Genomic DNA, 21,980 nt, shown 5'->3' with positions numbered 1-21,980 from the left:
AATAACTTCATTTATTGTTTAATTCTAAGATATATTTCTAATAAATTCTATACATTAGGTAATCATGCTAGATAATAAAACAGCTAGTTATAACCTAATTCCTAGAGATATTTAAATCATTTCCTATTCCCTAAAGATGTTTATATAATCCTAATCCTACAGAGTCATATCACAAAGCACATTCAATTTCACATATTTATCTTCTAATCCTAATTCTAATACTATTACCATGAACGTGTGTTACAGTGTTCCCTTATTTTTCTATTTTTTTTTTTTCTATTCATTTGGGTCATTACAATTCCAGCGCTTCCTTTGTGGCTTTGTTTCTGCTATAGAATTTTGTGATCTATTTCTACAAAAAAGAATGTCACCCTTATAACTCCTTTATTTTCGGCCTGTATTATCCAATCGATCAGAACCTCTATTCGCATCACAATTTTTTTATTAAACAAAAATTATGTTACATCTACATTAAAATCAACCACTAAACATGACCCTAATCAAGCTGGTAAATCGAACGAGACTTGTTGCACTATACGTACAGACCCTACCTGCCCCTCCACGCGTGTCCACTCTTTGTGACACAAAATGACAATATATAATGCTAACAAATGAAATAAGCACGAGCGAATTTTCCTTATCCATATATCAATCTAACTCATCCATCCTATAAGTACGACACAACATTTCAAAAAAAAATATCTAGTGCCAATTTATAATTTTATATGGATGCCGGTCCCACATATATCTTTACCAGATTTATTTAGGCAGAACGTTGGTCCAATAATCAGCAGCAAATTTTATTGCCTTCATCCGGCCGTTTCTCAGTTGCATCTTCTTCACTTCAAAGGTATACGCTCTTATAGTTGCTACCAGAAAAGGTAAAATTATTTCATTTATGATATCAATCGATCTTTTCTTCTGTTGAATCTTCAGTCTTTATTGAATCTTTTTTCTGATCAAGCTAGCTAATAGGTGCATAAATTAAAGAAAAAATAATGTCCAAGATTGGAAGCTCTCTATTGGTGCCTTCTGTTCAGGAGCTAGCAAAGCAATCCATCACCCAAGTTCCTGATCGCTATCTTGTTCCAAAACAAGACACTCTTATAATACCTAAGACATCTTCTTTTCTACAATTCCCTATCATCGACTTAAACAAGCTGCTATCTGAAGATGCATTTGAGCTTCACAAGTTGGACCATGCATGCAAAGAATGGGGATTTTTCCAGGTTCCAAATTTAATTTCACTAGCTTAAAGACCTTTTGCTAACTGATTTTTTAAGAATTTGGGTGTAATTAACATGGACATTTAAGTCTTTAAAGATTTAAAAATACATTTAAATCTCCGACCTTTTCAAAATTTGGATATATCGATCTCTAAGTTTAATTTGTCTGATTTTAAAAACTCTCCCAAGTGTACATCTGTATCAACCAAATCAATACAACAGGAGTCACATTTGATTTTTCTGTTGAATAGCCAGGTAAACATGAGAGATCAATATGTCTATGTTTTGAAAAGGTCAAGAATTTTAAATATATTTTAAATTTTCGAAGACTTAAATATCTCCAGACTAAAAGATCAAGGACCTATTTATCTTTTGTTAATATATAAGTAGGAATTTTTTCGTTGAGTAGCCAGGTAAACATGAGAGATCAATATGTCTATGTTTTGAAAAGGTCAAAAATTTTAAATATATTTTTAAATTTTCGAATACTTAAATATTTCCAGAGTAAAAGATCAAGGACCTATTTATCTTTTGTTAATATATAAGTAGGAATTTTAACTATAAAAATATAAAATACATTAGAAACATTTAGAATATAAAAATAAACGAACACTATCTCAGCATGACTATAATGGCCTAAGAGAAGGGATGTGATCAGTTTCAATCATGCAAGTGCTTTTGAGTTTAATTATTATTATAGGTACCACAGTAACAAATCACGCCATTTAAAACTGTGGCATGACCTAATTTTATAAAAAAAAATAACTAAAACTGTGGCATGACCTAATTTATAAAAAAACTAACTAAGTGTTGTAAATAATAAATTATTAGATAGATATTTGATTATTGCAAGGAAGCCTTTCAATGAATCATCAATTTTTTTGGGTAAATGTTACTAACTTAAAAGGCAGTTTACTAAGAAAATAATTATACTGTTGATGACATATAACAATATTTTATTTATATAATCATATAATAACTAGTTAATATTACAAATAGCTAGATCGATATGTTTTGCATATATACTTTGACTTTTAATTTTGACTTTACAATATTTATTTTCTACATATAATGTAGCTTAAATTTAAAATTTTAAATAAGAATAAAATTTTAAGATAAATATATATTATGCGTATATATTAACTTTTCTTAATCAGGGGTCTTGGATTAAAGATTTGGAAGTGAAACAAAATTAAAAGAGTATTAAATTTAGTACTTCACATAAAATACATACCTAACTCCCTAAAAAGAAAAATATGATAAGTTATGATTATGGTTGGTGAGACATATTATTGTTTTATAAATTTTATAATGTCATAATTATCTGCAGTTGATTAATCATGGAGTCGACCCTTCGTTGATTGAAAGTGTGAAGTTAGGCTTTCAAGACTTCTTCAATCTTCCAATAGAAGAGAAAAAGAAATTATGGCAAAAACCTGGCGACATAGAAGGGTTTGGTCAATTGTTTGTGGTGTCTGAGAAACAAAAATTAGAATGGGCAGATGTTTTCATCATTAACACACTTCCATCGTATGCAAGGGATCTCAACTTGTTTCTCAATATTCCTCAACCATTCAGGTCTTACTTTTTCTTTGCAAGTGTTTGCTACCGCACATTTTATATATATATATATATATATATATAATTTTTAACACTAAAATACGGGTGAAGGACTTAAAACTGAATTGATAAATGTAGGTTTTATATGTCTTGAAAAAGAATTTGAATCAAGACAATATTACCAAAATAAAGACAAACAAACTCAAACTGATTCAACCACAAGACAAACGAAGCTACAATTTCCAAACTTCACAAATCAAAATGCCAAGAACAAATATTATATTTATCACTATGAAGAAGATGAAAGAATAGTAGTGTTTGTGATTAAACGTATGCATAATATTAAGCTTGTTATTGTACCAGTACATTGAGAGAGAATTATGGTATTTATACACTAATAGCCTGACAGAATAGAAAGAGAAAGGTAACAGAATTTGGAGGAAAAATAACTTACTCTCCCTCTGTTTCCCATATCTCTACCCTTTATCACTTTGTACACTTTTCATAAACCCCTCTTCATTCTTAGGGTAAGGAAGATTAGGACTGACCCTAAGTTTGTCCTGAAGGATGTTGAACATATTGAATGATTAAGGTTTAGTTAAGGCATCTGCGATTTAGTCTCTTGCCGGGATATGCACCACATACAGTTGTCGACTGTTTACCATTTTTCTTAGCGAATGTAAGTCAAATTTCAAATGTTTACAGTGATTGTGTAACACTGGATTAGCTGCAAGCATGCTTGCAGACCGATTATCACAATATATTGTGGGTGCTATAGACTAAGAGATTGAAGCTCGCTCAATAAGTGCCAAATTGACACTAATTCTTCTTCGACTGAAGCTAAAGCTTGATACTCTACCTCTGTACTACTATGACTCACTTTGGTTTGCTTGTGACATTTTCACAAAATCAAGTTACTCCCCATTTAGTAATGAAGCGACGATCATCTAGATCACTTGCCCAATCTGCATCAGCAAAACCAGAAAATCCAAAATTAGTGCGTTTAGAAAATGTAATTCCATGACTTACTGTGCCAACCAAGTACCTTAGGATATGCTTTACAACCTTCCAATGATTTAAAGTAAGATCCTGCATGAATTGAGAAACTCTGTTCACAGAATATGACAAGTCTGGTTGTGTCATAACAAACTTTTGTTGAGATAGATGAATGCCTCCATTGTCAAGATAAGTTTCCTCTAGACATAAGAAAAAGTTGAATCTTCCTAAGCGGTTAATCCAGCACACAAGCCCTCAGCATATTTTCTAGGGTTTGTATCGTCCTCTCTGATTGACCATCGATTTAAGAATGGTATGCAGTGCTTAAGTTCAATTGAGTTTCGAATGCTGTCTGAAAAGCTCCCCAAAATCTCGAAGTGAAATGAGGATCTCTGTCAGAAACTATGGTGGTAGGGACACTATACAGCCATACAATCTCCTTAATGTACAAGCCTGCCAGGTCCTCCAAAGTATAGTTCATCCGGACGGGCAAGAAGTGAGTTGACTTCGTCAACCGATCCACAATCATCCAAACTGCATCAAATCCTGCCCGAATCCTCAGCAATCCAAACATGAAGTCCATTGCGACGCTTTCCCATTTCCATTGCGAAATTTCCAAAGGTTGCTGATACAGAATTGACAAACAATTCACTATTATGTAGAACTACCGGCAAGTGCACCAGGTCATATCAAGTAGTAAAACTCACGGTGAGTGAGTGTCGATCCCACAAGGATTAAGGAATTAAGCAAACAATGATTGATTGAGAAATCTGGTTAGACAATTCATAGTTTGATGATGGACAAGTAATGAAATAAGCATGAAATGTAAAATGACTTGAAGAAAAAGCAATCAAAAGCTGTAAATGACTTTGAATGTAAAAAGCAGAAAGTAAATGACTGAAAAGATAGATTGCTGGAAATTAAAAGACTAGAAAGTAAAGATGACAAAATATAAAAGCTGGAAATCTAAATTGGAGGAATAGTAAATTGCAAGATTATAAACACAACAATGTAAAAGAGCATTAAGTAAATGAAAGCAAAGAAGGGGAATTAAGAGGATGAGAGGGGGATCATTGGGGGTTTAGAAATATTGAATTCTCTGGATCAAAATGGGTTTCATTTCTACTTCAATCATTCAATTATTGACTTCTTGGCAAATCATAAGTAATCAAACCCCAATCTCTTGGTGATTTGATTTCTCTTAACTTGATCAATTGCCAATCTCTTGATCTAATTGCTCATGAGAAGAGTTGAAGGTTAGTCTCTGATTTAGAGCCACAAAATTTCATGAATCAAATCATGGATTGATTATATGTCACCATATCAATCTCAAATCCAAATTCACATCAATTGGGAGGAAGAACTTCAAGCATTAATTCTATGATTCCTTTCTCAATTCCTCATAGAATTCAATTAGATTCAATTTCTTTCTCAAGATAATTGAATCATTGCAATGAATAACGAAGATTCTCCCTAAAGAATTAATAAAAGAATAATTGAAGATAAAAATAAAATTATTATTGATCCATCAAATTACAATAGAGCTCTTTACTCCAATGAATGGGAATTAGCCACTCATGACTTTCAGAAAAGAATCAAAAGTGAAAAGTACAAAAAGAAGAGTTCAAAAAGAAGTAAAGGTAAGTAAAAATTAAGATCCAAAAGTAAAAGTCCCCTTTCTTAAGTGTTCACTTGGGGTTATATACTACTCTCAACTCCCAAAATGCCACTCCAGATCCAATTCAAATCACTACAATTACAATTCTATCCAACTTATGGTCCTCTTGCTTGTAGTTGAGTCTTCTTTCTTCAAAGATTGTGAGCCTAAGATGGTAAATTGCCTTGAGATTGAATGGCATGTCATGCAAGTGCCACTTTGGTGGCACACCCAATATTGAAGGTTTTGTGAAGGTGGTTCAGCGTGCCACACCCTTGGCACGCCCATTATGTAATTGTTCCAAGTTGTGAGGGTGCGTGGTGGTTGACACGTCAACCACACGCCATAGTTCACGCCAAGAGGGGTATTATGCTCCCTAGAAAGTTGGCCCAACGTGCCACTTCCGAGACACGCCAGCTCCCATGCCCACTTGGAGAAGAATGAAGCTTCGAGGGCGTGTCTCTCTTCCCACACCTGAGACACGCCTTTGCCACGCCAACTTTTGCTCTTTGAGGCATCTTTTGGGAAGTTGGCCCAGCGTGCCACTTCCCAGGCACGCCCATGACACGCCAAGGGCTGAAGCTTGAGGTCGTGTGGTTTTGGCACGCTGACGAACTGGATTTTCTATTAATAAAGAATTTTCACAAATATATTCCCGTTGTAAGTATAGTTTCTAAACCAACAGAGAATCCTTTCGTACAAAAGTTTTAGTTGTCACTTAAGCAAACCCAATAAAATTTATAACCGAAGTATTTAAACCTCGGGTCGTCTCTCAAGGAATTGCAGGGAGGTGTGTTTGTTATTGGTTATGAAAAAAGTATCTTTTTGGGTTTTTTAAAGATAAGAAGCAACAATAGTAAATGGCAATAGAAACAAACTAACTATAACTAGAAAAACTCTTGGCAAGGTATGAGAACTGGAAATCTCATCCTAGTTATCCTTATCAGGTGTGATGAGAGTTGTTATTGCTCCCACTTAGTTAACCCTTACTAAATAAAGGAAAGTCAAGTGGACTAATCAATTTGATTCCTCAAGTCCTAGTCAACTCCTATGGAAAGACTAGCTTTAGAGGGATCCAAATCAATCAGCAATTTCTAATTTTCAATCAACAGCTGAGTTTGACAACTCAAGTGTCACCAATTACTCAACCAAAGCCAAAAGGGGAAAAATCCAAATTATTTATATCATAAATAGAAGAAAGCAACCATAAATCTGAAATATCTCGAATTGTATTAAATAGAAAATCAAATTAAACATAGGAATCCATAAACCAATTTGGAAAAATAAACAACTAAAGTAATAGAATGAATAAAATTAGAAGAGAAATTAAATTTAAGGAACATTGAACCTGGAATTGAGAAAACGAAGAAATCCTAATCCTAAAATCTAAGAGAGAGGAGAGAGCCTCTCTCTCTAGAAAAACTACATTTAAAACTTAAAATTGTCTGAATGATTGATAATCATTTGATTCCCTCATTCTCCAGCCCCTATTCTGTGTTTCTGGGCTTGTATTTGGGCCGAAAAGGAGCCCAGAAATCGCTGGGGGCGACTTCTGCAACTTTCTGCACATGGCACCAGTCACGCGTACGCGTAGGTCACGCGTGCGCGTCATATGGAGATTTTCTTTGTCACACGTACACGTCAGTCACGCGTACGCGTCGCTCGTGCTCTATGCTAGGCACGCGTCCGCGTCATCCATGCGTGCGCGTCGCTGCCATTTTCTTCAAAACTTCATTTTGTGCGTTCCTTCCATTTTTGCATGTTTCCTTTCTGTCCTCTAAGCCATTCCTGCCCTATGAAGCCTGAAAATACTTAACACATAGATCACGGCATCGAATAGTAATAAAGGATAATTAAAATTAACATTTTTAAGGCTTAGGAAACATGTTTTCATATGTATCACATAATAAGGAAGGAATTGTAAAACCATGCAAATTATATGAATAAGTGGGTGAAGAATTGATAAAAAGACTCAATTGAGCACAAGATGAATCATAAAATAGTGGTTTATCACACGCCAACCACACGCCAATAAAGCGCCAATGCCACGCCAACTTCTGAGCTTGGGGGCGTGTGATTTTGGCACGCCAACCACACGCTAAGGGCACACCAATGAAGCGCCAATGCCACACCACTTTTGAGCTTGATTGAAGATATCTCTGTGCCATTGACCCAGCGTGCCACTTCCTAGGCATGCCCTATCCACGCCAAGGTTGCATCTTTGAGGGCGTGTGGTTTTGGCACGCCAACCACACGCCAAAGGCATGCCCATTTTGAAAGCTTGAGGGCATGTGGATTTTGGTACGCCAACCACACGCCCAAGGCACACCAGGCTTGAGTTTGATTAAAGAGATCTCTGTGTCATTGGCCCAGCGTGCCACTTTGAAGGCACGCCAATGGCATGCCAAGCTTGGAGACACGCCAATAGCACGTTGGGGACACACCAATAACCCTTATCTCATTTGTGCTACTTTTTGTGTCCCTTTTTCTGCAATTCACGAAATTAAAGTACTCAAAGTAGTGTCCTCACAATATCTATAATTTCTTCAATATCAAGCAATGTAGGTCAAGAATTGCTTATTTCTAACAAGAATTCACTAAGAAATTAAAGTAAATGATACTATGCATCAGTTGCAGGGTCCCGAACGATCTTTGGTGCTCAATTTTTACCTTTTGATAGGTTAAGCACTTTGAAATGTGCAATGCCACATTGTTCTTCATTCCTGGCCACCAGAACATCATCTTCAGGTCATGATACATTTTAGTACTTCCTGGATGAATTGAAAACTTACTTCGGTGAGCTTCAGTTAACATATCTTGCCTTAAGTCTCCCACATTCGGTACACAAATCCTTCCCTTGTACCTCCAAACTTCCTTTCTGTCCTGGGTAACCTCTCCTTATTTCTTTTTTTTTTTCAGTTACTTGTAGCATTTTCTGTAGCTCCTGATCATTCCGCTAAGCCTTCTGAATCTCAGCTTTAAAATCACTAGAGACATGCAACTGGTTCAAAACCATATTGGCTGCTACTTCTTTGACGCCCAAATTGAGGTTCTCAAACTCTCTTAATAGCTCCTCTTCCTTAACCATCATCCAAGCAACGTATAATGATTTCGGCTCAACGTATCTACCACGACATTAGCTTTTCTTGAATGGTAACTCAATTTGAAATCATAGTCCTTCAGCAACTCCATCCACCTCCTCTGGCGCATATTCAGTTCCTTCTGATCAAAGAGATATTTGAAACTCTTGTGATTAGAGAAAACTTGTAATTTAACCCCATACAGGTAATGTCTCCAGACCTTTAGCGCAAACACAATCACAGTGAGTTTCAGGTCGTGAGTTGGGTAATTTACTTCGTGAGGTATAAATTATCGAGAAGCATACGCCACGATATTGCGGGTTGCTTCAACACACACACTAATCCCTTCAACGAAGCATCGCAATACACCTCAAAAGGTTCATTAGGTTCGGGTAACACAAGTACATGTGCTGCAGTCAGTTTCTACTTCAAGGCTTGAAAGCTCTCCTCACATTCTGATGTCCAAACAAACGGCGCATTCTTCTGAGTTAACTTTGTCAAAGGCAACGCAATTTATGAAAAACCCTTGATAAACCTCCGATAATATCCCTCCAAAGCTAAGAAGCTCCTGATTTCCGTTACTGATGTTGGCCGTCCCTAATCCATCACTGCCTCAACTTTAGAAGGATCTACAACTATTCCTTGCTGACTTACCATGTGACCTAGAAATTTCACTTCATTCTTCAAGAATTCACAATTAGAAATTTTAGCGTACAACTTCCTCTCTTTCAAAATCTGCAGCACGATCCATAAGTTTTTCGCGTGTTCCTCCTCGGTCTTAGAGTAGATTAGGATGTCATCAATGAAGACGACGACAAATTTGTCCAAGAAAGGATGGAATATCCGGTTCATATAATCCATAAACACCACGAGGGCGTTGGTTAACCCAAAGGTCATTACAGTATACTCGTAGTGGCCGTAACGAGTTCTAAAAGTGGTTTTTGGGATATCTTCATCTCTCACCCTTATTTGGTGGTAACTAGACCTCAAAATCTTGGAAATGACACCAGCTCCCAGCAATTGGTCCATCGGATCATCAACTCTCGGCAATAGATATTTATTCTTTACAGTTACTTTATTTAGTTGTCTGTAATCTATGTATAGTCTCATACTTCCATCCTTCTTTTTCACCAACACTGGTGCTCCCCATGGAGAAACACTTGGACGAATGAAGTTCTTACTCATTAATTCCTCCAGCTGAGCCTTAAGCTTAGCCAGTGCTTAGAGAAGGTTCTGATCTCCATTGGGCCCATAGTGCTCAAAATGTAACTCTATAGACCACCCCCACACTTTATGCAGTTCCACTCTTCAAAATACTCTGGATCACCCTGACAAATTCTAGAGAACCGGCATAGTTCCTCAAACCGACTGGTGTACTCCGCTACTGACATAAGACCCTGCTTCAACGGTAACAACTCAAGCTCCTTCGTCGTCCTGACTGAATTAGGAAAATACTTCTTATAAAACTCATATTGAAAAGCAAAAGGCGTCGGGTTTCCTGCCACTAATGCTGGGCTTCACCCACCATCTTGTAAGTGGCAAACTCAACACACTAGTCCTCAGGCACTTGCTGTGCTTGCAAAGCTCGTTCTATCGTCTGAAACCAATTATCAGCCTCTGTGAGATTTGTGGTTCCTCAAAAGATCGGTGGATTTATCTTCATGAAGATCGCTAAGGTCATCGGCCCATTTTGACATTACCCTCGTTTCCATTGTTAATTTGCTGACCAAGGACCTCAGTCGTTGCCTGCATAGCAGCCGCCATATTTTCCAGGGCATTCATGAAGTTCACGGGATCATTTGCAGTTGTTTCAGATTTTGCATTACTATTCTGACCTCACCCTCAACCACGAGTGCGTCCAGGAGACGTCATCTGGTCCTTGTTCACACCAAACAAGTGATATCAAGGTGATTAGTCTCAATATCTCAAGTCTAGTGATTCAAAGTCCCAAATGTATGCTCATGAACAAGTATGCCACATATATCAGTTATATATCCTAATTAGCATTTACAAAAACCTAGAGTATGTCCAGAAGCATAGTCAGTCCATCCCTCAGGCACTACAAGAACGAAATGCTCTGATACCATAATGTAACACCCTACCACACAAAGCCTTACACTTAAGTCGTAAAGCAGAGGTGGCATGGTATTATGACCTCTAAAAGAAAAGATGTACATATAAATATAGTTGAAAGAAAATCATAACGAGGTCCTTGAAGAAGAAGCTAAACAAAATCGAAACAAAAAAAGCATCACTCATGAAAGATAAACACAGACGAATACGTAAGATCGTAAGAAAACTAATATATATATATAGATAAATATGGATCAAAGTTCCAAAATACAGATATCAAGCTCCATACTCGATCTGCAAAGCCAAGGGCAGCCAAAGTATACATATATACATAAATATACAACCCAAAGTTTTCCCAAAATATAAACAAAACTCATGTTTCTCCAAAAGCAACCTCTAAGAGGGATGATATATAAGATACACTTACGGAGAATCTATATACATGAGTATATAGCCTAAAACCAAAATATAACATCCCAAAGTGATATCTTCATTTGCAAAGAGACCTCCAGACGCTAACCAAGGTGCATCTCGACTTGCATCTAAAAAATAGCAAAAATATGTATGGAATGGGAACTGAGGGTTCTTATTATGTTAATGGTGTCCACATAAGTAATATATAAGGTCCCGGAAAAGCAGAGGCATTCCTAGGACTTTGACATTCAAATTAATCTTAAAATTGATTCTAAATCCATATTATCGGTAATCTGTCTAAGGGATTCTAGCCTAGTCTAACTCTACATCTCCTGCCTCAAAAAAACCTCCTAAACACCAGTGGAACAACGTTCATCACTCCTCTATCAAAAGAGGGGTCTATTAGGTACATACGCAAACAAGTCAAACAAAAAAAAACACAGATAAAATTCAGATACTGCAAGTAAACAAGTAGCAGATAAACATGGTAAAATAGTTAGACAAACCAAAACAAGTATAAACCCAAGCAAAGCATTCAAATGCATATGATGTATGCCTGTCCTACGGCTGTTGAGCTCAACTATCGATTATACAGCCAACCCGACATGTCCTAGTAGACCTTGGACGGTCTCTCTGTACGCAGATTCCCAAGCTCAATAATATCTATGGAAAAAATCCCAAGCTCATCCATAGGGGAGACAAAACTCCAAGCTCAAATTTATACATGGGGGGATACCCCAAGCAAAAATTCATATATATATGCATGTCCATGGGGAACTCGGGGAGTTAAAGTGCTTGGTCACATCTTACGTACAGAGGATCAATAATTTGTCTCAATTATACAAGTCAAGTTAAGCTTTTTAATTCGTTATTTATCATTTTCATTGTTATCATGAATTCACGTCTCATTCCATCTCTAAATCATCATTATTATCATCATCATCATTATCAGTTACATATCATGTTTCATTCACCACTTCGTCGCTTCAACAATTTGACCATTCACTCATCAATCTCTTCCTCAATTCTCTATCTAACTCATTCAACACATTCACCCTTGTTCTAAAGCTTAAAGACTCGGTAAGCGACCTTAAACAGATGTTAAAGACATTTGGAAAGCTAGAGAATAGGTTTAAAAAACTTAAAAACACACTTTTTAGAAACACAGGGGTCATTCATACCCATGCCCATGCTCTCGTACGCATGGGTGTAAAAATGCCAAAGTCGCGTATGTGAGAACTGTCCACATATGCGAGCTCATGAAACAAAATGGGGTCCCAGTATACGCAGACCTTTAGTCACGTATGCGTGAGTGTAAATATAACATTTTCGCGTACGCACGCACGCCCCTGCATACACATGAGTGAATTTTTGACATATTCGCGTACGCAAACCATGCCCGCATACGCAGGACATCTGGGCAGAGCCCAGGGTCTGCATCGCATGCATGTTTGTGCACGCATGCCCATCAGAATTTGCAAAAAGCTGCTAAGTTTCCAGAAAATCAGTTTTACACACCCAATTTCGAACGCGCATAATATTTTTGTTGAAATTCATATTTTGTCTGTTCTTCGAATGGTATAAACTTCACAGATCCAATTTTCATTCAAAATAACTTTTACAAAATTTGGATTCCGGAAGCCAAGTAATGGCTTGCTGAAGTTGGTCAAAAATAAGTTTTTACCAAAGAGTTCAAAACCTTATTCTTTCCAAAACCTCAATCCAAAATCAACCAAGTCATATCCAAACCAACACAATCATTCCTACTCTGTATCAAACATTCATTTACTTACATAATCAACATTCCAACCACTTGATACATTAACTCATTCAACACAATATCACCTATATGAATATGTATACATTAAGTTCCTCATTCTAACCATTCAAACTATTTACAATAACCAACAATAATCATTAATCCTCAATAATTCATATAATTCAACTTATTCTATGGTCAACTAGCCTAAGTTTTCACATGACATTATACATTAACTACGAGAAAACAAAATCATACATTGGTCGATTCCTCCCTAAGCCCGGAACCCCTCAAATTCCACCATTTCTCAAGCTTTCACCTCTCCAAGACCACACCAAAAATGGATTTCCAGCTACCAAAGTCCAATGTCAAGCCTCCAATATAACCAATTTGTCTTCAAAACACATAATTTAGTCTAATTCCACAAAATATCACTAAAATCAATATAAGGGCTCACTAATCAATCAATTCACAAAGTATTTGAGGATTCTTACCTTACCCACGAATCAATTTGACACAACCCAACAATTTCCTCAAGCTAATTCAATCCTAGAACATCAAAATCCCATAATATCTCAAAATCCAAACCCAAAACTTTCAAAAATGAGGAGAGGAAGGATGAGTGAGAAATTGTAAATTTTTTACCACTTTGTTCAGATGGTTTTGTAGAGCTTGGCGCAGTGGTCGCGTGGCGGATTGAGAGATATGTGGAATTGAAGTTTGAGATAAGGTTTTGGTTCTTGTTGGTCCCCTCACCCCCCAAGTCTCAGCGTGAAATGGCTGCGTCTCATAATTTATATAAAGGGCCTTTGGATCTGGTTTGGACCTGGTCTAATCGGCTCGGTCCGTTGGACCGGTTTTGGGCCAAAATCTTTAAAATTAGTGTTAAAATTTGTATTTTAAATATTTCTACTTCTCATGACCAAATAAAAAAACAATATTTCTACTTCTTTGAATTATAATAATTTATTTTCCTAATTTTGTTGGATAATAATTAATTTGTTGGCTAATTATGTATTAATTTCGTGGGATTTACATATGGTCCTTATCTCTGTTCAATTTTAAATTTCTTCTTTTCTCAAAGAAGAAAAACATAAAGAGAGAGGGAAAAGAAAGAAACCCTAAAGCACTATTTGGATCTCTAATAAAAACTTCTCTCCAATTAAAAGGTTTTTCTCCTTTCCATCTATGCAACCATATCAGTTTCACTAGATGATTATAAAGAATTTTTTCCTCTCCTTCTCTAAGTATTTTCTAGTTTCATAGAGAAATTTAAGAAAATTATATTTCTTAGTTTGATATTGTTAGAAAGCTTGATTTTTGAGATTTAAGGTGCCTATGATCAAAATCCCAAAGTTTTAAGAAATTTAAAGTTCCTAAACCCTGGAGCTAAATGATTATTCTTGGGTAAATATTGTGTATTGTTAGGAGTTCTTGGCAATTGATTTGTAGATTTAGAGCTTTAAAGAACTTTGAAAAAGTTAAGGTACATGTTTGTTCTTTGATAAATATTTTTTAATTTCATATTAAATCCTGATATAAGGAAATCGTCGGTTAGGAATTTTTACAAAATAATTCCGTCGAAGTATAGATCCAAACGATAGACAACCCTCAATCAAAGTTTAATTTGTTCGTCACTTAAGTCAAACTCAATAAAAACCGAGAGTTTTTAAACATCGGGTCGTCTTTCAAAGAAATTGCAAGGAAGTGTGCATATTATTGGTTATGGGGTATATTTTGGGGGGGGGGTTTTGTGTTGGATAAACAAGAAATTAAATATCAAAGAAAGAAATTATAAATACTAAAATATACTCATGGCAAGAATCAATAGTCAAGATTTTCTATCTTGGACCATTGACCACAACATGGTGATTACAAAGGATTAATTCCACTTAGTTGTCCTCTAACATCGGAGAGGTAAGTCAAGTAGACATAATTGGTCCTAGAACCAACTAATAACCCTAAATCACCAATAAAACTGGACATCAATGATCTTAAGAGACCTAAATCCTCAATCACAAGCCAAGAGTATGAAATTCTACTCTAAAACATAACCAAGTATTTTATCAAACACTTAAAAGATATAAAAGGAAGGCATAATAAATTAGCAAGAAATATAAAATCTACAACTACAAAATACAAAATAACAATAATAGCAACTCAATTAAGCAATAATAAACAAAGAAACATCAAAATTGCATTAAATAGAATTTAAAATAAACAAGAGTTCAATAACATAAAAGCAACAAAATAAAGGAAATAACAAATGAAATTAAGAGAACCAAGATATAAGAATAAGAGATTGAAAGAAAAACTAAATTAAACAAGAATTAAAGCCTAAACCCAAGAGAAATCTAACCTAATCTACCCTAATTCTAGAGAGAAGAGAGAGCTTCTCTCTCTAAAATATGACCTAAAGCATGTTACTAAACTATCCTAATTGCTCTCCCCTTGTTCCTTCTTGATTTTGGCCTCAAATACTTCAGAAATGAGTTAGATTTGGGCCTGTAGCAGCTCAGAAATTGCCCCCAGCATATTCCTTTAATGAGGTCACGTGACCAGTGTCACACGTACGCGTGGCTGACGCGTGCGCGTCGCTTGGCAAAATTTCTTGGTCACGCATATGCATGGGTCACGTGTGCGCGTCGCTATAATTTTCACAAATCCTCATTTCTTTATGAATTCTCCACTTTGCATGCTTTTTCTTCACTTCTTCAATCCAATCCTTGCCTTATAAACCTGGAATCCCTCAACAAACATATCAAGACATCGAATGGAATTAAAGTGAATTAAATTTAACAATGTTAAGGCCTAAAAAGCATGTTTTCACTCTTAAGCACAATTTAGGAGAAATTCACAAAACCATGCTATTTCATTGAATAAATGTGAGAAAAGTTGATAAAATCCACTAAATTCAAAACAAGATAAATTACAAAATTGGGGTTTATCAAATCCTGAGTTAGAGGCTCTGACAAATTGGGATTTGAGGGTTTACTGAATAATATTGTTGATGTTGAATTGATACGTGAAAAGTTAATTAGTTATATATTGGTTGAAAATTAATTTTGTGATGATTATGTTTATTGGGGAACCTAGGTTTATATATGGTGATGGACACACATATAATTTGTGTTGATGGATTTTTTGTTATGAACATATGGATTAAATAGAAAATGATGCTGGATGATGTTTTATGTTGGTGTGCATTTTGGATTGAGATATATGGTTATGAGATTTTGATTAGGTCAAATATTAAAGTATTATGATATTAAGATTCTTAAGTTGTCTGTATAATTTTGGTTAATTGAAGGTTTGATGTTTTGAGGTATATGATTGGAGGATTTAAGGTGGATGTTTGTAGTGTAAATGTGAATGAAAGAGTTGATTTTAAGTTCTATGAATTGGGGTATGTATTAGGGAAGAAAAGAAGAGAATGGGAGGAGGAAAAGCAAAATTCTTCAGAAAATAGGCAAAGTTTGAACGGCAAGAACATGACCTTTAGTGTATTGATTAAGGTGGAGTTTGTTATATTAGAAAGTTTTATGTGTCTAATTTTATGATTTCAAAGAGTGAAGGCTAACTACAAGTTTTATAGAGTAAGTTATGATTTTTTCTTTTTCTTTTTTACATTGGGATGTTGAAAGAAGAAGTGAAGGGAACTCAACAATGAATGTACCTTTGCGTATGCGAAGCGAGTTCGTGTATGCGATACCACTAGCAAGAATTTCACTTCTCAATACACGTGGAATTGAACTAAGAATTAAACTACTTTTGAGGCAGGTGTTCATGTACACAATGAGTAGGGCAATGAATGAAAGTCCACAAACACAGGAGAAAGTTATTTTTGCAAGTTTTAAAGTAATTTGAAACCTCTACCTTAGGTCTAGCAAAATTGTTTATAGAGGCCTTTGACTTGCAAGCCCATAGAATTGCTTAAGCCAAATCCCGTTGGATCTTAAATGAGAGATTAGGAAAGTAAGAATGTGTTTATGATTGTGATATGATACAACATGTTATATGATCTTCAATTTATGAGTAGAATGGAAGTGGTACTATAAGAGGATATTAATTTGAGGTTTATGATAGTGATTATGGTTAATGATTTTAGCAAGGGAGAGAGTTTTATGCTGCTTGCTTGATTTATGGTTTCAGACTTGGCAATGGTGTTTTCATCCTACTTATACGATAATTTGGACATTTTTATTATAGATATTTTGGGATATATAATATTTGGATTGTATATGATTTTATTCTAGATCGTAAGGGTATTCGAGTATACAATCCTTAGATAGTTTTTCTCTAAGAAAAAGTGACAGAAAAATTTTCCTGATTCTTACATGCTTCTGGAAAGTTCTATTACATCCCTTATGAGAAGGACGACTAGAAGACTATGTCTAGTGTTAGATACTAGATGTGTTGATTCTGGCAGATAACTGACATGTGAGCTTATGACCAATAGAATAAGCATTTGTCGTATGAATTGTTTGATTCATAGATGTGTATAATTGTTCATAATTTTCTACTTGATTATTCATGTGATAATTATGTTTGAAATAATTGTGATTTTGTTGTTATTGAAATGTATGCCTTATTCATGATTGTCTTAACCTGTGTAGGTATTAAAGGTAATGGGTAATGTCAGATGTTAGTAAAATCCTAGGCTATTGATCTGGGTTGTGACAGAAGAAATATACTTGATTTATAGATTAATTAAACTTTAGAAAATTGAGACTTGGTGTAGAAATTAGAGACTCTTACAAATTTAAGCATCTTTATATAATATTTATCCTTTTTTTTTATCATACTAGAAACCATTATTAGGTTTTCATCCATTGCTTTTAACATTTTTTCTAATACGGATCATAGTGGATTGTATGGATAGATGGAGTCACATATGGAGGATTTATGTCAATACATTGGTTGTTTTAACTAGGCTAGTCATGTTCCTCTCCTTTTAGAGATAATCATTTGTAGATGAATTAAACTTGTAACCAACCTTAAGATTTTCTTTGTTACATTAATGCTAATCATGAGATCGATGACAAGAATTCGACTTTCTCTCACTTGTGTCATTCACTCTATGATTACTTGCGTGGATATTTACAGGCTCTTATTCATGCAAATATTATCATTAGTTACATGTATGATAGTGTGGTGACATGTTAGGATATGTTATAATACTTTTGTTATCAATCTACTGTGACTTAAGCATTATAGGCCACATAGTGAGGATATTACAGTAAAAGGTGGATTGATGTTCCTAAGATTGGAATGGAGCTATTGAGATGCTAACTCTTAAAGGGAATGCTATATTATGATTCTGGAGGAATCAATACTTGAAAAAGAATCGCACATTGAAGATTAATGCTTAAAAAAGAGTATTATAAAAGTCTTACTCTCCTTCATCATAATAACTACTTTTTTTATTCTTCCAAAATTTATAACTATTTACATTTTCAAAAAATGAGAATTTTGAGGTCAAATATACCAAGCACTCTTATTTAAATGGAGCAACGAAGGTGTTCTATGCAGTAGCTTCACTATATTAGGAAATATGAGGCATATACATACTTTTGGGACTATAACTCTATTATGTAACCTTAGTTTCTATTTCAACTCATCATTAAATTCATTCATAATAACTAAGCCATATGATATCTAGACATATATAACAAGTCCATACTTAACGAGATGGCTTAAACTACATAAATTTTCATATTATTAATCTCATATTAGTCATCAAACTACATGATATTCCATAATATGTAATCATAAATAACCGAATAAATTTTCAGCATGTGCTCTCTATTTTGTATCTATTGTTGTATTTGTGCCTTTCTACTTTCATGGTGTATGAAAAATTGCCCATTAATATATAATTTTTTTTTGTAGAACTCATCAAATGAAGTAAAGTATTCATCATTATAAAATAATCACATTATGTGATAATAAATGCAACTAGGAAATTCTAACATCTCCTGTATCAATGCAGAGACAATCTTGATAATTATTCCTTGCAACTCGAAAAACTTTTCATGGAAATCATTAGGTATATGGAAATGGCTCTCAAAACCAAACCAAATGAACTGTTAAATTTATTTGAAGATGTAAGTCAATCAATGAGATTAAATTATTATCCTCCATGTCCCCAACCAGAAAATGTAATTGGACTGAAGCCTCATTCTGATGCTGGTTCCCTTACCATTCTTCTCCAAGCAAATGAAGTAGATGGCTTGCAAATAAGAAAAGATGGAATGTGGATGCCTATTATACTAGTCTCTAATGCATTCATCATTAATGTTGGAGACATATTGGAGGTAATTTGAGAAAATTATTTTTTTTCTCATGCTAAGCTACATGAAGAACAACAAATAACATATTGTAAGAAAATAATCACAACATAAAAGTTAATATGCACTAAAGATTTGGAGAAAATCAACAACAATAAGTCATAAAAATAGATAGAGTAACTTTATCAATTTAGAGAGTAGAGCACAAGCTTAAAAGTGTCTCTTTTTGGTTTACAATAAAACAAATAACTTGAATCCATAGAATATATATTGCTTAGGTCATTGTCACCTAGCCATCAATAATTATAGTCTATGTGTGACATGTTTTTATTTTTTTAGCAATCAACTCGAATCAACTCGATCCAACATGAATACCTAAGGACACTACTGAATGTTTATATATTAGTGAAATCCTTAAAATCTTTTAACATACTCGACACTGATCATTCTAAAGTTAACAAAAATATTATATTTACACTTTTTGGAATCTCAAAAAGTGTCTTATTAGTACACTATGTAAACCTTTAAAATATTTTTCTTTGAGAAATTTTTTTTGTCTTCTTTAATTATGATTTTATTGCAGATACTGACCAATGAAATTTATCGGAGCATCGAACACCGTGTAACAGTTAACTCAAAGAAAGAAAGAATTTCTATTGCTACATTTCACAAACCTCAAATGAACAAAGTTATAAGCCCAATAGAAAGCTTGGTTACCTCCGAAAGACCTGCACTGTTTAGGAGAATCAACGTAGCAGATTACTACAAAAAATACTTCTCACGCCAACTCCAAGAAAAATCAGTACTCAATGATGTCAGGATCAAAAGTAATAGTTGTGTTCACAAGATTTTATAGGATAGAATAAGAACAAAACAATTAATAATAATTATGTTCATCAATAACTAGCAATAAGTATATGCTCATTTGTTCAAGACTTTGGGTCAAAGACATGATATATATATATATATATATATATATATATATATATATATATATATATATATATATATATATATATATATATAATGTATTAAGTAATAAGTAGCAAATTTGTGTCATGAATTTGAAATACTTGAACTAGCTACTTGGCTTATTTGTGCTAGAGAAACGTTGTGTAATATATATGTACTTTTTATTTAAGAAAAAAGAAAGAAAAAAATCACGGATATAAAAGAAAGTGTCTACTTTTATTTTCATATAATCTATCGAAGTCTTTCAAAGAATTTATCAAGTAGTTAGCTACTTCACTTGTCATATTAGGTGACAAAGTGAGAATTAAGCTTTAAACTTTGTCACTTTAGAATTTTAAGATACAAAAAGGATTCTAAAATACCTCAAATGAAGTAACTTGTTTTCTACTAATGTTTAAGTTGCTTTTCTTCATCAATTATATATTTATTTACTTTTACATGTGAATTTTATTCAAAAACAACTAGCATTCAATTTAGGCCTCACGATACTGAGTCGATATATTTAAAGTAGTACAAACAGAAATGTCTAATTTAAGCATGTTTATTTTTTATTGAAAATAATAATTGACTATGTTATGTTACCTTTATAGCTAACTTTATATATTAGCTAAGAGATTAAGTTATATTTTTACGAATAATTGAATAATTTAACTATTCAGTTTAAGTTTAATACCAAACAAAGGTACTTTAATTTAGAAATTTTTATTTAATTGATCTTTTCATAATTTAAAAATTTTATTATTTCTCTTATGCTCAATTTATAAAACATTAGAGAAGTATTATTTAAGTCATTTATTGCAAATTAAAATCATATATAAGACTTGAAATTGACACATTTATTGTGAACGCATCTCAGAATGTAATTCTAAGTTACTAATCCATCTCAAAAACTACAAAAATTTATTTTCCATATCCTTACAAGACCTTAGATAAGCATTCAAAAGTAATGAATATCTTTTGGTTTCAAAATATGAATATGTAGATCAATTCAAACTATTTGAAAAACAAACTATTTTCATTGTACTACAACAAGTATAAGGTGTTACTTCATTTATGTTAAAAATATTGTACTAGAGAAAATCGTGTGTACATCTTGCATTCTTTTAAGGAACTAAGCACATACTGAAAGAAGAAAATGTTTCTAACATTGTTAATACACTCTCACATTATATACATTACTACATTTTGAACATTTGGTAAGTGTTAGTGATTATTATAAATTTATATATAAAGTAACATTTATAATCAAATGTTAGTAAATATATATAATTTTTTTAAAAAACTTTAAAAATATTACCTATTCCTAAAACACTGGAAATCAAATCAGAGACCTAACCTAATGGTTGGGACAGAAGAAAGATCGGGGAACCTGCTAGCACTCTCAATCTCACTCCAAATGTTGTTCTCCTTCGCACTCTTGCTTTCAATCTCATTGGCGCTCTCGATCGTGCTTCTCCGCTCCTTGAATCTCTCTCTCATTTCAACAAATTCTAGGGTTGGGTTTGTTATTTTTTGTTTTGAGGTGAGTCTAATGGAGGAGAAGAAGAACCTCCTTTCGTGTTCTTTCTTCTCTTACTGATTTTGATTCAGATCTGAATCGTGCATATGTAATTTCTCGCCTCTAGTTCATCTTCTTGTCGCATGCACTGTCGTTGCGCTGTCCTCTTCTCGCTTGCGCCATCGTGTTCTCCCTGCGCAATTGTCTTCTTGCCAGTTCTATCATTTGCTCATCCCAAGGCTTGGTGAGTTCCAGTTCTCTTGTTCAGTTATCTTGCTCCTTCAATCCTCCTTAATCTTTACTTGATAATTAATCTATAATTAATTTGATGTATAATTATTAGTTAATTTAGGTTTTTAATTGCTTACTTAGTAGTTAGGTTTTGAATTTAGGTTTTAATTAAGTTGTTTATTTGAATTTAGGTATAAATTAGTTTAGTTACACTATCTTTTTAA

At 34.0% G+C, this 21,980-nt stretch overlaps 1 protein-coding gene across 6 annotated transcripts; it reads left to right on the top strand.

Annotated features, from left to right (window-relative positions):
• The first annotated feature begins 628 nt into the window (after window positions 1-628).
• On the top strand, window positions 629-19,988 carry LOC112750564 (protein SRG1). 6 transcript variants are annotated; one of them, XM_025799353.3, is made up of 5 exons: window positions 629-881; window positions 965-1,229; window positions 2,557-2,804; window positions 18,758-19,082; window positions 19,639-19,988. In XM_025799353.3, exons 2-5 carry the CDS (start codon window positions 999-1,001, stop codon window positions 19,909-19,911), a joined length of 1,077 nt encoding a protein of 358 aa, XP_025655138.1. In that variant the 5' UTR covers window positions 629-881; window positions 965-998; the 3' UTR covers window positions 19,912-19,988. The 6 variants fall into 6 exon arrangements, with proteins under 6 accessions (XP_025655138.1, XP_025655139.1, XP_025655141.1 ...); XM_025799354.3 differs by having other exon boundaries at window positions 701-850; window positions 969-1,229; XM_025799356.3 differs by having other exon boundaries at window positions 714-850; window positions 976-1,229.
• Window positions 19,989-21,980: the final 1,992 nt, after the last annotated feature.

The sequence above is a fragment of the Arachis hypogaea genome, chromosome 15, assembly GCF_003086295.3.
Source record: "Arachis hypogaea cultivar Tifrunner chromosome 15, arahy.Tifrunner.gnm2.J5K5, whole genome shotgun sequence".
In the NCBI taxonomy this organism is placed as follows: domain Eukaryota; kingdom Viridiplantae; phylum Streptophyta; class Magnoliopsida; order Fabales; family Fabaceae; genus Arachis; species Arachis hypogaea.
The sequence above is the reverse complement of the archived record's forward strand: the minus strand, read 5'-3'. Positions and strand labels throughout refer to the sequence as shown.

Bases quoted from the DNA above. Each gene is read 5' to 3' on its own strand.
- LOC112750564 (XM_025799353.3), top strand. From the start codon at position 999: ATGTCCAAGATTGGAAGCTCTCTATTGGTGCCTTCTGTTCAGGAGCTA. The intron at 2,805-18,757 runs GTCTTACTTTTT...GTATCAATGCAG, and splicing joins AATATTCCTCAACCATTCAG to AGACAATCTTGATAATTATT. The intron at 19,083-19,638 runs GTAATTTGAGAA...ATTTTATTGCAG, and splicing joins ATGTTGGAGACATATTGGAG to ATACTGACCAATGAAATTTA.